This window comes from Octopus bimaculoides, chromosome 9 (genome assembly GCF_046866305.1).
Source record: "Octopus bimaculoides isolate indiv1 chromosome 9, ASM4686630v1, whole genome shotgun sequence".
Taxonomy (NCBI): Eukaryota; Metazoa; Mollusca; class Cephalopoda; order Octopoda; family Octopodidae; genus Octopus; species Octopus bimaculoides.
The window spans coordinates 45,532,661-45,550,783 of record NC_142936.1 but is presented as its reverse complement, the minus strand read 5'-3'; the positions used below and the strand labels follow the sequence as shown (position 1 = coordinate 45,550,783).

The 18,123-nt window shown below is 38.6% G+C and overlaps 1 protein-coding gene across 1 annotated transcript in view; it reads right to left on the bottom strand.

The window, feature by feature from the left end:
- Positions 1-807: 807 nt before the first annotated feature.
- The window catches only part of LOC106877489 (Golgi to ER traffic protein 4 homolog), a 63,234-nt gene continuing 45,918 nt past the window's right edge, over positions 808-18,123 (bottom strand). Inside the window, exons 4-9 of the mRNA XM_089357507.1 lie at positions 14,664-14,819; positions 9,570-9,708; positions 7,527-7,667; positions 6,899-6,974; positions 5,343-5,412; positions 808-3,244 (exon numbers count right to left, since the gene is read on the bottom strand). Of these exons, the coding sequence (XP_089213633.1) occupies positions 3,147-3,244; positions 5,343-5,412; positions 6,899-6,974; positions 7,527-7,667; positions 9,570-9,708; positions 14,664-14,819 (680 nt within the window). The 3' untranslated portion in view covers positions 808-3,146. The remainder of the gene's footprint in view (positions 3,245-5,342; positions 5,413-6,898; positions 6,975-7,526; positions 7,668-9,569; positions 9,709-14,663; positions 14,820-18,123) is intronic.

Here is an 18,123-nt window from a genome sequence, read left to right as displayed (position 1 = left end):
TATATATATATATATATATATATATATATATAATATACATGATGTGTGTGTGTGTTATTTTATGACCATTTTTCCTTGCTGGGTCATCATGCTCAGTCTGAGTCAGCTCATATGTTTGGTGGAATTGCCATCCCAGATTGGTTCAGGAATATCTCTTTGTCCGTTCCCTTTGGTATGGTCTCTACAGCTGGATGCCCTTCTTAACACCAACCACATAACAGAATGACGTACTGAGTGCACTTTGTCATGGCACCAGCACTAGATGGGTTGTCATGTCCTCAACAAGCTGTTTCCATTCATTTTATATATATATATATATATATTTGAAGGTGCATGGCTCAGTGGTTAGAGCGTCGAGCTTACGATCATGAGGTTGTGAGTCCGGGACCGGGCTGCATGCTGTGTTCTTGAGCAAGACACTTTATTTCATGTTGCTCCAGTTCACTCGGCTGTCGAAATGAGTTGTGACGTCACAGGTACCAAGCTGTATCGGCTTTTGCTTTTCTCTTGGATAACACTGGTAGCGTGGAGAGGGGAGGCCGGTATGCATGGGCGACTGCTCGTCTTCCATAAACAACCTTGCCCGGACTTGTACCTGGGAGGGTAACTTTCTAGGTGCAATCCCATGGTCAGTCATGACCGAAATAGGGGGGGGGGGGGGGGGGGCTCTCATATAATTGAACATTTAGTGCTAAATCTCCCAAACAAACTGAGATGGGTATATCAAAATGAAAATGAACAATTGATGAAAAGATTAAGATTCATTAACAAGTTGGAGACAAAATGTTTGGAATAAAACGAAGTAAATATCTTTAGACACTGAAGTCCATTTAGTCTTCCATGTTTATTTCTATTTGTTTTTTTTTTTTCTTATTTACTTCACAAGTATATGTAGGTATGTATCTGTGTGAGTCTGTATGTGTGTGCGTGTAATATTTATAAAGATATGTAAATGAGAGAAAAAAAATTCTTTCAACAAGTCTCAGAGTTTCTAAGCCAAACATGGGGCAAGTCGTAATATGCTGTTGTTGTTTCTGCTTTGTTTTTTTTGTTTTTTTTTTGGAAATAGTTATGTTAATAAAAGAAAATTCAAAACCTGTGTTTCTAAAAGAAATATTTTTTTTTAAGACAAAGAATACGAACTGGGGAAGGAGAGAAAGAAAAAGAGAGAAAAAGGAAGAGCTAGATCTTCTGAGAGGGTTTTTTAAGAAATATATGTGTATGTGTATATGTGTGCATGTGTTTGTATATATGTGTGTACAATATAATATATACTAAAGGTATATAGTAAATGTGTTAGATGAATGATTCAATATGAGGAGGGGTACTGTTAGTTAGTTATAAGATAAATTAAAAAATTTTAACTATAAATAAAAATTAAGAAAAAATTTAACAATTAAATAAAAACAAGTTCCACAACTTTAAAGTCGAGCAGAGCAACGACAAAAATAATTCCACAAGAGGGAAGGGGACTTTTAGAAATTTTTAAATATTTTAAAAACAAAAAATAAATAAATGACAACAAAAAGCAATAAAAAAAAATAAATAAATAAAAAGAAATTTCATTTCAGTGAAGGGATTATCAAATTAAGGGAGGTATTTAACTAAAATTCATTAAAATAGCTTCTGATTTAGGTACAACACCAGCAATTTTGTGGGAAAGGAGGAGGATTTAATTGATAAAATCAATTCCAGTACTTGACTGATGACTTTATTTTAGTGACCCCAGTGGGATGAAAGGCGAAGTTGATCTCAGTGAGATTTGAACACAGAATGTAAAAAGCCAGAAATACCATATGGCCTTTTTTCCGAACAGTCTACCAATTCTGCCAGTCCATCGCTTTAGTAATAATGGTTTCAAATTTTGGCACAAGGCCAGTAATTTCAGGGGAGAGATATGTTGATTTCATCAACCCCCAGTGTTCAGCTGGTACTTATTTTATCAAGCCTAAAAGGATGAAAGGCAAAGTCAACCTAGGCAGAATTTGAACTCAGAACATAAAGACAGAATGCTGCTAAGCATCTTGCCCAGTGTGCTAACAATTCTGCCAGCTCACCACCTTAATCCTTCTAGTAATAACAATAATTGTTTCTACAATAGGCACAAGGCCAGGAGTTTTGGGAGAAGGGGGCTTTGTCGAAACCATCAACTCCAGTACTTGACTAGTACTATATTTTATTGACCCCAGAGAGATGAAAGGCAAAACTGAACTCAGCAAGAACTGAACTTCAAACATAAAAAATGGCTAAGTCTTTTTTTTTTTCTTTTCAACCAAGACTCTAATGATTGTACCGGCTCATCACCTTTCATAGTAATTACTTCTAATTTGGGCACAAGGCCAAGAATTTTGAAAAGGGAAGACGGGGACTAATTCATTATCAACACCACTACTCGGTTGGTGCTATATTTTATCGACCCTGGAGGGATAAAAGGCAAAGTTAACCTCGGTAGGATTTGAAATTAAAAAATGTAAAAGAGCCAGAACAAATAATGCAAGGCTTTTCTTTCTTTTTTTTTTTTTTACCACTGCGCTCAAAACAATTCTATCAGCTTGCAGCCTTACTTAAAAACATAAATAATACAGATGCAGATTAAGACAAAGAAAGAAAAAAAAAAGATTAAAAGAGGTTTGTTTTAAGAATTTCAAATTTCATTTTGCTTTTTGTTTTGTTTTTTTTGTTTTTTTTTCCTTGTATTATTAAAGTTTTTTTCTTTCTTTTTTTCTGTTATCTTCTGCCTGTTGGAAAATTGGAGGGGAAAGGTCTTGCATTTTACTTTCACTGGCTTCAACAAGGGGTTGTGGCCATGCTGATGTCTTTTTCTCATCTGTGAAGCCTTTGCCTTAATCCATTTATGCATTTATTTAATTATTTATTTATTACAAGAGGCAATGGAGGGGGGGGGGAGTAGGAAAGGAAGAGAAAGGAGTTACTGTAGAGAAAGTGTGAAGGAGGAGGGAGGGAGAGAAAGAAGAATGTGGCAGAATTTTGTCAAAAACAAAAAAAACGGGAGGAGGGGGGTACAATGGCATAAAATTGCCATCAAAGAGATTATTAAAGTTAGTAGTTAAGAGAATAGTTTTGAAAACAATGTGGAGAGGAGGGGAAGGGGGAGGGGAAAGGAAGATTGTGGGTGGGAGGAGGTCTCAGTCCAGTTCTTCAGCTGTCACTTCAGTACTGCTTCCCATGGCAGAATCTTGTTCACGATCATCTTCAGCACCAAATAAACTCTGCAATAAGTTCCCTGAAAGAAAAAAACAAAAAAAATATTTGGTTTAGATTTTTTTTTTTTTTTTTTTGGAGGGGGTGTTGTTTTGCGGCTCTTTTATTTAATTAATTAGCTTGCTTGTCGTTATTTCATCAAAATTCTTATCACGCTACCACTTCCAAGGTGATACATTAATTAACAAACATATCAGTATTGATATCATCAGTTAAAATAATGATCTCAAATTTTGACACAGAGGCCAGCAGGAGGAGGTAAGTCGATCACATCGACACCAGTGTTCGACCAGTATATCAACCCCAAAAGGATGAAAGGCAAAGTCGAACTCAGCAAGACAGACGAAATATTGATAAGCATTTCGCCCGACGTGCTAACGATTCTGCCAAGTAATAGAACTTAGGTACTGAGCCAATATAACTCAAGGGGAATTACTCTTGTGCAAAGCTAGCTAAATTAGAAGACAAAATATATAACTACGTCTGGCCTACGATGTAGCTATTGTAATAATTGTAGTTACATGGAATTTATATCCTTACCATAAATAACACCAACTACTTAACAAGAACTGACTGATCCACATTGTTGTTGTTCAGCCTAAAGTGAGATTTGATTGTGAACGGACATGTGGACAAAAACAATCTAACTATGGCCGTCCGATCATTTTTTTTTATATACAAAATTATAACTACACTATACAGTGTACCTTGCTTTTTTTCAAGACAACAGGATGGAATTTGAGGGAATTTAGTCATTTTTTTCTAGCAAGCCAAAACAATCACCTACAACAGTGGTTCCCAAACTTTTCTTTGTACCAAATCCCAAGTAAATCATCATCATCATCATTGTTTAACGTCCGCTTTCCATGTTAGGACTGGTGAAACCCAATGGCTACACCAGGCTCCAATCTGATTTGGCAGAGTTTCTACAGCTGGATGCCCTCCCTAACGCCAACCACTCCGAGAGTGTAGTGGGTGCTTTTACGTGTCACCGGCACGAAGGCCAGTCAGGCGATACTGGCCACGGCTACGCTCAAAATGGTGTATTTTATGTGCCACCTGCACAAGAGCCAGTTCAGGGGCACTGGCAATGATCTCGCGCAAAAGTCCTTACACACGCTGCGGGCACAAGTGCTAGAAAGGCGACGCTGGGCATAGGTGCCATCACAATTTCGCTTGCCCCAACAGGTCTTCGCAAGCTGAGTTTCGTATCCAATAAAGGAGACGACGTTGGCATGGGTGCTAGTCGTCGAATTTAGTTCGATTTCGATTTCACTTGCCTCAACAGGTCTTCGCAAGTGGAGTTTAGTGTCCAATGAAGGAAATATTTGATTAATTTTGAAGCACACACACACATGCACACACATCCAAGCAAAAGTAATCAGAAATCAGTTCTCTAATAACTAACATCATCTTAAATGTCTGCTTTTTCTATGCTTGCATGGATCAGACAGAGGTGAATCAGCAAAATCATTACAGTAACAAGACAGAATGACTCAAGGAGTTTGTTCTGCCTCCCCATGCTCTGTGTTTAAATATCACTTAAGTCAACTTTGCTTTATCTCTTTAAGAAATCAATGAAAAAAGTACCTATCCAAGGCAGAAGATTTGCAGAGATATTAGAATGTCAAAGTGGAGACCTTTCAAAATTTATTTCAGCTCTTTGCATTTAGAGTTCAAATCTTGGCATGGCCTACTCAGGTGGTGGGCTTTGTTGGCATCTACAAGAATTTTGACTACTACGTCTGTAGCTTCTGAAGAGCTTCCTTCCTCCCTACATTCCTTCTTCCCTCCCTTTCTCTCTCATTAATCACAGAGGTTCTGTAAAAGGTGCAAAAAGCAATGCTGTGGCCTCTCCCACCTACACTACAATGTTATTCTAAAAAGAAACAATCACATCACTGAAATCGTTCTCAATTTCTAACTTCATAAAGCAAAATGAATAATAAATTTTCAACAAAAAAATTCCGAGTTTGCTACTTTTTCATTTTATTTTTGTTTTACTCAACAAGTTGTGATTTAAATATTTTTTAACAAGAAGTCACTTATAGTTTAGTAATTTGCATATTCAGTAGATTTTTTTTTTTTTTTTTGTAGAAATGTTGTTCCAATTAACTTACCAAGAATTCCATGTGGAGACTGCTTTGGAGGAGGAAGCCCAAAAAACAGCTGCCCTATTCTGTCGAGATACTGAGGGGGAGAAAAAGAACAATGAAAATGTAACAATTGTTTATAGATGGGTGAAGGTGGTTAATGGAAACTGATAATGGTTGATGGTGATTGATAGAGGTTGCTGGTGATTAACAGTAGCTGATGATGACTGATAACAGGTGATTAATGATGATTGATAATTGATTATTATTTAAAGCTGATTGCTTACAATGATGATCAGCAGTTCAGTTATGACAATGTATATGGAAAAATCAGTTTTCCAAATGGTAAATGGTTGAAAAACAACATAGAATTGTAAGCTTTACACAAATCACATTGGTACCTAACTGTATATCGACTGGTTAACGTTGTAATAGCCTCAGTTTAGAACCAATTTCATTCTAAAAGAACCTCTCATTCTTGGAAGGATGAATGTGTTAAGAAAATTCTCTTGTGTTCAAATACTGAGAATTCAAGGCTTTCCTATTAGAAACGAAAGAAGGGAAGTAACTCATATCGAACTTTTAGTGGTAAAGCCTGAAACCTAAGCTTCAACGCCTTGAAGTTGCTACAATTACTACCTTTAGTGTTAGCATTTAATTAACGATATAGTGGAACCCTGATGCTAATTAGCAAATTAGTCCTGATAATGTTCCACTAACGTGAGATCTTTCTTTTATCTACTTACTTATCTGAATCAACAGCAAACAACAGTTTGTAAGCACAGGTACTCTTCAATACTTTTATAACCTCAACAACTGAGACAAAAAAAGCATGATGAAGCACAAAGTCATAGCAGAGTCTCTACCAATTCCTACGCCACTTTTAACTCTCTTTCAAATACCTCAAAGTATATCTAAGTTCAAATCCCAGTAGGGTCAACTTCACATTTCATTCTTAAGGAGTAGATAAAAAATATTAAAAAAAAAAACTAATCCAGGTCAGTGAATTAGCAAAACTGTAAAAACATTAGACCAGGTGCCTTGTGGTATTTGTTCCAGCTCCTGTGTCCCAAGTTCATAAACTCACAGTGGCCTGCATGGACAGTAGTAGACTTCGACCGTCAGAGTTTAACACCTGATATTCTTGGTACTATTAACAGTCTACTCTGTTGCAAGCATTTAAGCCAAGTTTTTGGTTTGAGGATATCATCCTTGCTCTCTCTCTCTCTCTCTCTCTCTCTCCCACAAGTCTAAAGGCCCTGCGAAGAGTTAAGACCATTTTCTTCCTGACTAGAAAAGTGAAAATAAAAAGTTTTTTTTTTTTTTACTTTGATTTGACTTTACATACTTTCCAGAATGAATGAGGTCAACATAGTTGCTGTTCTTGTTGGACCCGGAGAAGAAGAGAGGACAACCTGGGCATAGTAATTAATGCATTACCTGAAGGAATGAAACAATACAGGTGCACTGAGAAGGTAAAGAGCCAGAGAGGATGTGCAAGTGATGATAGTGGAGGATGAAGTGATGATAGTAGAGGAGGAAGATAACAACAGCAATGATGACAAAACAAAAATAAAACATACCTCCTTATAAGTTGGATCTCTGTTGATTGAAGTTTCATATTTTTCACATAAGATAGTAAACAGACTGACTTTTCCTCTGCAATAAAAACGATATTTAATCAAGAAATGCTAACATCTTCAGAAAACAAATACAGTGCAACTGGCTTTTAAATTACACACAAACACACAGACACATGCACATGCACACATATAATATATCATTGAACACTAATGCCTATATAAAAAAAAAAAGCAAAATATGGCGCATGAAGAAAGTGGAATAAATGGGTTTATTCCTTTCACAAAATGTGTGGCTATGAAAACTCAATATCTGCAGATATTATCTGTTTCTAGAGATGTTATCAGTACTGCAAAATCAGCAGTACTGAGAGACAAGGCAATTTTCTTAATAGATTCATCCTTCAGGAACAACATACGAACAACAGGTGCTAAACCAAAGCGATTATAGTTTTATCCAGACAGCATAAAATGAGGTATTAATGCAATTTGCTTTGGCCGTCTTAACTGCCTTGTTACTGTAAAATAATACAATAGACTTTTAGACATAAAGCTAAAGTGAAAGTTTTTCTCTCTCTCTCTCTCTCTCTCTCTGCCTCTCAGCCATGAATAATCTATAATCTATACTTACGTGTCCAAAGCTAAAAGCAAAAACCAAATGAAGTTCAATAATGGCATCAGGAAAGGTGGTCCTTTTTTCAGGTGAGGATGCTCCTTGGTGTACTTCAAGAATACAACATTAGCTGTATCTTTATTTTGAAGGCACAAGAACCTGAAAAATAAAAACAGTTTTTAACAAAATATAAATTTGTATAAAAGTATACAGGGTCTCTAGCAACATAACTACTGTACTATGAGATCCCTGAACAAGCCACATTGCTACCTGGGTCCAAAGTATGTCGTTGTTAAGGTAATTACTTCAATACAAATCCACTTCACTCATAACAAGAGGGATATTAACCCTTTAGTAGTCAGATTATTCTGTCTAATATAATACTGATTTATTCACATTGTTTTGAATTATCCATGCATTATCTCTTGGCTTTGAGATTTTAATGATGTGCCTATTTAATTTTAGCATGACATTATAGGGTTGGTGTGAGAGGCTGAAAATGGTCAGTCAGTACGTAAAATAGGTATAATATTTGGGTTGGATTGGCTGGTTTTAATGTTAAAGGGTTAAACAGTAAAAATGTTATTAGGTAAAAAATTAAGTAACATATATTTAATCCATTAATCTTCTCTGACCATTATTTTTGGGTCATGGAGAGACAGTCCTAGGTGCCTCTTCCACAAGGTTCTATCTCAGAAGCAGCCGTCATTAGAATTTACCAGTTGGATCCCCAAGTTTAACCAACTAAGACTATGGATATCATCCAACTATCCTGTTCTTAGTTTCCCGTTGGGTCTCCTGCTAGTTGGCTCAACTAGAAGAATTCATCTTGCAATTGTTTTTTGAGACATTCTAATCACTTGTCCATAGTGCTCCACTTGGAGAGACTTCCTAATCTCCAAGTTAGGCAAACGGCCAAGAAATGTTACTCTGAAGACCCTGTGAATGAACCGCATTTTAGTCTTACTCTTTTGGTCAATACCCCACATTCATGACCATAAGTGAGGATAGGCATGAAAACACAAGCTGAAGATAGTGAGTTTAGCATTTTAACCAATTTCTCCTCTTCTGAAGACCATCCAGTTCGGCTTCTGACTTACCACCATTCATGAATATCCCCTTGAGATACTTCATCACTTGTCATACAATCATGAATGCAATTGTTTGTCTTACTGATCCACGTGGTTATGAAATGAAACTCTGCTTTAGTCCAGTGTTGAGGGAGAGGGAGCACCCCTGGCCGCACTGGCAGGGACATGACAATATTTTGGTAGGATGTGGGGTTACTTCAAAATGGAGTGTAAGTAGGTAACGACTGAATAAAATTTTCAATAAAGTTTTAATTAAAACTCTATTTGAAAATGTGTGTATGTGTATGTGTGTGTACTGACTTTGTCCATATAAGGTGGGGCCCATGCTTTTTGGGTAAACTGAAGTGGGGTATAGCACAAAGAGGATAGCTCTAGTCACTATTTTGTGCCATTAAACAAGGAAGATAACTCTTCTCGCTATTTGATTGATTGACAATAGGTGTCATTCCTTCACTCCAAATTTTATGCGGAGTAGTTCACCATCATCATCTTTTAACATCTGTCTTCCATGCTGGCATGGGTTGGATGATTCAGCAAGATGTAATAGGTCATAGGACTGCATCATGTTCTAATATCTGCTTTGGCATGGTTTCTAGAGTTTGATGAACTTCCAAACACCAATCACATTACAGTTTACTTACTGGGTGCTTTTTTTTTCTCTTCCATAGCAGCAGTACTAATGTGGTTGCTATGTGGCTCACAAGACTAAGACCCTCATCAACTGAGTAAGGCTAGTAGAGAGGGAGGCAAATTTATGCCAGGCAATGAAAGGTTAGAGTATGTGAGAAAGGTGAGGGCAGAATGGGTTCTTGTTGTAGAGCAGATACAGGGCTGCTCACATTACACAAGAGTGAGGTGGGAGAAATCAGTATGGAGCTGGAAATGAAAGTGGAAAAAGAGATTAATATTGGAAAAGGTATATATATTCACACACACAAATATATACATATTACAGAAATAAGTAACTCACTGCAACACAGCTTGGGCAATAAATAAGTCGACCTCGCTAGGAAATCCCCGAGATACATGGTATTCAATGAGTAGAGCAGCAGTGTTGGCACCATCTGTTGAGTGCAGGAAATGGTACCGAGCTTGCTCATAATTCTTTTCTGTAAAGGGAAAAAAATGTGGAAAAAATTATTCCTAGATATCATCAACTAAAAAGATCACAGGTATCACAATAAGTTATTTCTTTATTGCCCACAGGGGGCCAAACAAGGACAGACAAACGGATTAAGTCGATTACATCGACCCCAGTACGTAACTGGTACTTAATTCATCGACCCCGAAAGGATGAAAGGCAAAGTCGACCTCGGCTGAATTTGAACTCAGAACGTAGCGGCAGACGAAATACCGTTAAGCATTTCACCCAGCATGCTAACATTTCATATTTCTTTATTGCCCACAAGGAGCTAAACATAAAGGGGACAAACAAGGACAGACAAACAGATTAAGTCGATTACATCGACCACAGTGCGTAACTGGTACTTAATTTATTGACCCCGAAACGATGAAAGACAAAGTCAACCTCGGTGGAATTTGAACTCAGAACGTAGTGGCAGACGAAATACCGCTAAGCATTTCGCCCGGCATGCTAACGTTTCTGCCAGCTCGTCACCTTTCAGGTATCATAATAAGTGCCAACCACAACATCACATCAGAATGTATCCTCTTCTCTCAACCACAGGAACACTGAAATGCCATTTATTTTCCCTACTACTACTACTACAAATTGACTAGTCACACCCCTTCTACACTGTTTCATTTGTTTTTCCTCTTTCCATTACCCTTTACTGAATCTCACATCCCAGACAACATACTAAACACTTAACCAGTTCTTCCACCCCAGTACTGTAACCCACTGGAATTTCCCCCACATGCACACTAACCACATTGTTCCTACAGACACCAACTTACAGGTTTTCAAGCTGAACAGTGACCACAGCAATCTCACCAGTGTGAGATGTCTTGCAAACCACAAGGGCACTTCCCCACTTCTACTGACCATCTTTACATTTAAAACAATAAATGGGTGCAGGTATGGCTATATGGTAAGCAATTTGCTCTCCAAACACGTGGTTTCAGGTTCAGTTTCACTGTGTTACACTTTAGACAAGTGTCTTCTACAATAGATCCGGGCCAAGCTTTGCAAGTAGATTTGGTAGAAAGAAACTGAAAGAAGCCTGTCATATCTATGTGTGTCATTAGGTTTATGTCTGTCCCACACATAGACACCCCCACCACTTGACAACCTGTGGTGGTGTGTTTACATGCCTGTAACTTAGCAGAGTACCAAACTTTAAAAAATTAAGTACTGAGATTGATTTGTTCAACTATAACCCGTCAAAGTGATGCTCCAGCATGACCACAGTCCAATGACAAATAAACAAAAGATAAAAAATATGAAAACTAGACAGCTGAAATATTTTTAGAATAAAGTATTTTCAAAGACCAAAGATTTTTTCGCAAGGAATGAAGCCAGTATGCTCCGCTGGATGTGTAATGTAAATGTGCATACCCGTCAGAGTGTAAGTATCTTGAGAGAAAAGCTGAACATAAGAAGCGTCAGTAGTGGTGTGCAAGAGAGACGATTGCGCTGGTTGGGACATGTAGTGAGAATGAATGAGGATAGCTGCGTGAAAAAGTGCCACTCCCTAACAGTTGAGGGAACCCGTGGAAGAGGTAGGCCCAGGAAGACCTGGGCTGAGGTGGTGAGGCAAGACCTTCGAACATTGGGCCTCACCGAGGCGATGACTACTGACCGAGACCTTTGGAAATGTGCTGTGCATGAGAAGACCCGGCAAGCCAAGTGAGATCGTTGCCAGTGCCCCTGGACTGGCTCTTGTGCGGGTGGCACATAAGATGTACCATCCTGAGCGTGACCGTTGCCAGTACCGCCTGACTGGCCTTGTAGGGTTTTCGAGCGAGATCGTTGCCAGTGCCCCTGGACTGGCTCTTGTGCGGGTGGCACATAAGATGTACCATCCTGAGCGTGACCGTTGCCAGTACCGCCTGACTGGCCTTGTAGGGTTTTCGAGCGAGATCGTTGCCAGTGCCCCTGGACTGGCTCTTGTGCGGGTGGCACATAAAAGACACCATTTCGAGCGTGGCCGTTTTCGTGCGGGTGACACGTAAAAGCACCCACTACACTCTCTGAGTGGTTGGCGTTAGGAAGGGCATCCAGCTGTAGAAACTCTGCCAAATTAGATTGGAGCCTGGTGTAGCCATCCGGTTGCACCAGTCCTCAGTCAAATCATCCAACCCATGCTAGCATGGAAAGCGGACGTTAAACGATGATGATGATGATGATGGCATAGTGAAAGAAGGGAAGATAACAGGCCTGGCATTTACAGGATCTCTGTGACAGTAGGGGTTGGATGAACAGACTATGACTGATATGTTACTGTTAACACAACTACTACAGTTTGTAAATGGTTGTGAATGTGCCAGCCTGTGAATAGATCATCATCATCATCATCATCCTCCTTTAACGTCCATTTCCATGGGTAAGATGGTCTGTCCACAGCTGGCAAGCGGGAGAGCTGCACCAGGTTCCTGTCTGATTCGGCATGGGTTCTATGGTTGGATACCCTTCCTAATGCCAACCACTTTACAGTGTGTGCTTGGTGCTTTTAACATAGTACTAGCATGAGTGCCTTTACATGGCACCGACAGGAGTGCTTTTTACATGACACTGGCACAGGAGTCTTGCAGGTCAGTCTCATTCACCAAGGGATGCAGCCTTAACACTTCTGCTGTGGGAGACAGGTCTTCTTGAGTACAGCAAGGTGCCACGTATCTCAGTCCTTTGTCATCTCATCCAAAAGGTCCAGTGCTCTGAGGTTGTCCTTCAGTACTTGAGGACAGTATGTAGATATCAGATTCAACAGAGTAAGTAGACTCATTGGCAATGCATACATGATATAAATTCCTGGCCTTATGCCAATGTTATAAATGTTTATTAATCAAAAGCAGCATCAAAACTGATAGATTGTTGAAGGCTCTACTCTTTTGATTTGTTTGTGCCATACATCAAGAATTGGGTGTGCAGTGGCAGTGTTCAGAGGAATGAAGAAGATTTGGACCAACACTTTGATTGGAAATTGTATGAAGATTCTGTGTACCAGAGCACTGTCCTGCCAACAGCAGTCTATGCAGGAGAAACTTGGACATGGCTACCAGGATCACTCAGAAGTTGAACGTACCTTACCAATAGGGTCTATGTAAAATACTGAAGGTCACTTACAGTGACAAAATCACAAACTCTGAAGTCCTGAGAAGAACCCATCTGTATAGTTGCAGGTGACTGTGGCAGAAAGAAGAGTGAGGCTTGAATGTCATGTTTTCTGACTATCAGAAGAATGAATACCCAAGAGAGCTATACAATGGTTACCACTAGACAGACAAAGAAAGAGAGGCACACGCGCAGCTTTATGGTTTAGAAGCTTGCTTCCTAATCACATGGTTTCAGGTTCAGTCCAACTGTGCAACACCTTGGGCAAACATCTATTATAGCCCCAAGCCAACCAAAGCCTTTGGAATGAGTTTGGTGGACAGAAACTGAAAGAAGTACATCGTGTGTGTGCATGCATGTCTATGTGCACAGCTGTGGTTTGTTTAGATTTGTACTGCATATCAGTCACTACAGGCAGTGATGTTGTCCTTTCTCCTGTCGACAACTTGTGCACTCCCTTTGTGCCTTCAAAGGTCAGTAAAAACCAGAGCATCCAGCTGTAAGACAATGCCTCAATGATATATTTGTCTTACTCATATAAGCCTGGCGGGAAGTGAAGGCAATATAAAAGGAACAGTCACCCATTGAATCCCCCCACAAGATTTTCCTTTCTTTTTTTTTACTGCTTAACATGTCTTTTACTTGTTTTAGTCACTGGACAGTAACAATGCTAAAGCACCACCATGAAGGGTTTAGTTCAACAAATCAACCCCAGTACTTTTTTTTTTTTAAAGTCCGATACATATTTTAACAATCTCTTTAACAAACTACTAAGTTGCTGGGGTATAAACATGCCAGCACTGGTTATCAAACAGTGGTGGGATGGACAGGCGTGTAAACGTGTACACACACAAACACACAACAGGCTTCAGCCTCCCAAATTTACTCGCAATGCATTGGCCAGCCTGGGACTATAGAAGACACTTGCCCAAAATGTCATGCAGTGGGACTGAACCTGCAATCACATGGTTGCAAAGCGAGCTTCTTAACCACTGTGGCAACGTTTAAGTTTTTTTATTTTTAATCTTTTCATCAGGAGAGACAACAATGCCCATGATCCTTTACCAGGGGTCTCAAGATTGGTCAGACACAGGGATGGTCTCCTCAAACCAAAGATCTGGCCAAACACATGCAACAGACTGGGCTTTATTAAAGGCACCCAAGCTGCCAGGTGATGGAACAAAGAGGGGAAAAGTCTTCCAGTCATGTAGGTCATATAAAGAATTGAACTCGGAACGAAAAGAGCTGGAACAAATACCACAAGACATATATTGACATTCTTACCACCGTAAACTGGTACTTTTTTATTTATTTTATGACTCCGAGAGAAATGGAAGGCAAAGAGAACCTCGGCATGATTTGAGCTTCGAGTGCAATGAGCCGGAGCCAATAGAACGAGGCTGTCTTCCGCCGCTCAAACTGCCAATTTACTGCCTACTTACAACCAAAGACAGAAAATGTCATATGTAGAGATGGCGGTGATAGAACCTGCTGTTAAAAGTTACCTCCCTTGCACATTAGAAGTTACCTCCCTTTACAGAATGTTGGATATTCGCAGTGTTTTTTTTTTGTTTTTTTTTTTATAACCGTCAGAGATACCTGTATTTTAATGTCATAGCCCACCTTCCGTGCTGGTGGCACACACGTTGGACAGCCCAAGAGGGTCCGACAAGTATATATATATATATATATATATATATATATATATATATATAGATAGAGAGAGAGAGAGAGAGAGAGAGAGAGAGAGAGGGTAGAAAGATTGATGGAGACAGACAGACAGATATAGATATATGCAACATAGGAGACAGCACAAATAGAGATATTTACCTGTCCAGAAAATAAGACCATACTTTTTGTGTAAAATAGGATGACCTGATTTGTACTTAGGGTCAACTTTGATAGTCCAGTTTATGGACTCAATTAAATAAACCTGCCGGCCAGGGTTGTCACTTTCCATGCATTGAAACAAATGAGCTACTTTATCTGAAGAAGAAAAAATAAAAGAAAGAAATATAAAATGAATTGGAAAATTAAGTAATTATGTAAATGAAATTCTGTACTTGTGAAAGATGTATAAAGAAACAAAAATACATGCTTGTAATTAGAAAGATAATGAAATTTGTGAATTACCCTTGTTTTTTTTTTTTTAATGATTTGATCAGGGATCATGTGCTGGGACTAAAATAATTCTAAATTAATTAGATACTATTTTCATCATCGCCAATATTTCACGTCCGTTTCCCAGGCTGGCATGGGTTGGACGGCTTGACAAGAACTGGCAAAGCCAGGGGCCACACCAGATTCCATAAGACAGATTTTGTCTTGGTTTCTACAGCTAGATTCCCTTCCTTAATGTCAACCATTCCAGAGTGCATTTGATGCTTTTTATTTGGCACCAGTAATTTTCACATGGCACTTTAGTTTTAGGATCTAAAAATGATTATTCCTTTGTCATCTAATCGTTGAAAACAAACTGATACCACACACAACTGTCTTGATTTTACCTTGCTTCTGGGCATATCAGGTAAGAAAAGTGAATCAAATGTGCATGCCACTCTTTCTCATTTTTATTTTAAAAAATAGTTTTGTGCTTGTCTAGCAGCTGTTAGACCATCATCAAATATTGATGAGCAAACTATTGTTGTCATCATCATAATCATCATCTAACATCTAGCTTCCATGCTGTCATATGTTGAATGGTTGAACAAGATCTGACAAATCAGATTACTGCATCATGCTCCATTGTCTATTTTGACAAGGTTTCTGCAACTGGAAGCCCTTCCTAATGCCCACTTTGCAGAAAGTATTGGATGCTTTTTAGCTTTTGTGACACCAGCACTAATGAAGATTGTCTTGTAACTTGCAAGAATAAGGGCCTAAAGTGGCTCTTTATAACAGAGAGACTAGGAGAGGGGGCAATGATTCCAGGTGGGTGATAAGGGAAGGTAAGTGAAAGGAACAGATTTATAGTTGTGATAGGGTGGAAAAGGAGAAAGTAATGTTGCCAGTGCCGCTGGACTGGCTCCTGTGCAGGTGGCACGTAAAATACACCATTTTGAGCATGGCCGTTGCAAGTACCACCTGACTGGCCTTCATGCCAGTGGCACATAAAAGCACCCACTACACTCTCGGAGTGGTTGGCATTAGGAAGGGCATCCAGCTGTAGAAACTCTGCCAAATCAGATTGGAACCTGGTGTAGCCATCTGGTTTGCCAGTCCTCAGTCAAATTGTCCAATCCATGCTAGCATGGAAAGCGGACGTTAAACGATGATGATGATGAGTAGGCACTAAGTTGGGAAGAGGAGTATGGCAGGGAACAGGGTAATGGAAAGGGATTAGTGTCAGGAGCTATTGAGAAAAAAGTGACAGGAAACTGAGTGGATAAATGATAAGGAGAGTTATATAGGGAGAATCTAGGGCTACTCTACATTATGAAGCCAAGTATGGATCATGATATTCAGTTTCTTGGGGCTTTTCTATTAACATACTACATTATCAAAATCTTCTGTCATTTATTAACAAACTGGTCCCTGATAATCTAGCTTATGTATAGCAATTACCAAGTATTAACCCATTACTTCCCATAATTCTATTAACTGGAATTTTTTTATGAAAGTTTGATTTCTAGCATAAAACAGCCTTAGAAACAACGCTGGAATGATCAAAATAACATTTCAAAATAACATTTTAAATAGAAATAAGCGAGATATTGGGTGAAAAATTAGCAAACCTCATTTGAATATCAGAGAAATATACCTAGTAGATATAGCAAAAAGGTAAGATATGTGTAAATATTTACAGATAATTACGAAATTTGTAATTTTTAAGTGATCTCATATGAGATCACTGGTAGGTAATGGGTTAAGAGCATCATAGCCGTAGGTATCAATGTAACTGGAGTACCAAAATACCAGTAAAAGAATTAACAATTTAATTCCTAACACAGGTATTTCATTGTGTACTTAGCAATAGCACTTAACTCTCAATGGTTATCTTGACTTAGTTGCCAAATAGGTACAACAGTTCACAATTAGAAACAGTGGAGACGATATATAAATGCATTAGCTTACAATGTTGGGTTCAAATGTTTCAATGGACTCAAGAGGAGCTGGATTACACAAACGCACACCAGAAGCCTAGAGTTACCTTCTTAAAGCTAAGAGAACAACTTGACCCAAAAATACATACTTGTGTGAATATTTACATTCTGTATCTTTCAACAAAACTGAGGAAAAAGAAATGGTGATATTAGGTTGACATTCTCTGCTAATAATATACAAAAGAATCGACACCCACCGTTTTAGTTCACCTTCAGGCAATTTGTTTCCCCTCATTTTGAAGTATTCATTGTTTTTAAGTACACGGTGTCTTAAATGGATTTTCCCTTTACGAAATTCCACAAGTAATAAGTGTTTAAAGAAAACACAAGTATTAAGTATTTGACATCAATAATGTTTGCATTATTAGAGCTGATATATATATATATATATATATATATAAATATATATATATGTATATATATCTTTTACTCTTTTACTTGTTTCAGTCATTTTGAATGTGGCCATGCTGGAGCACCGCCTTTAGTCGAGCAAATCAACCCTAGGACTTATTCTATCGGTCTCTTTTGCCAAACCGCTAAGTTATGGGGGCGTAAACACACCACCATCGGTTGTCAAGCGACATTGGGGGGACAAACACAGACACACAAACATACACACACACACACACACACACACATATATATCATCATCATCATCATCATCATCATTATCGTTTAACGTCCGCTTTCCATGCTAGCATGGGTTGGACGATTTGACTGAGGACTGGTGAAACCGGATGGCAACACCAGGCTCCAGTCTAATTTGGCAGAGTTTCTACAGCTGGATGCCCTTCCTCACGCCAACCACTCAGAGAGTTTAGTGGGTGCTTTTACGTGAGAGTATTATTTTTATTCACATATGTGTGTGTGTGTGTGTGTGTGTGTGTGTGTGTGTGTGTGTGCGTGCGTGTGCGTGCGTGTGCGTGTGTGTGCGCGTGTGTGTGTGTGCGCGTGTGTGTGTGTGCGTGAATAAAAATTAAAATGAAAATAAATAAATACAAAAAAAGGGCTTTGTATGATTGTGTATAGAGGAATATATTATTTAAAAGAGTTCCAACTCTGTTTTTTATGTTTTATTTATATTCTTATAAAATTTATTCTATATCCCACATCAATTTTATAAGAATATAAATAAAACATAAAAAACAGAGTTGGAACTCTTTTAAATAATATATTCCTCTATACAC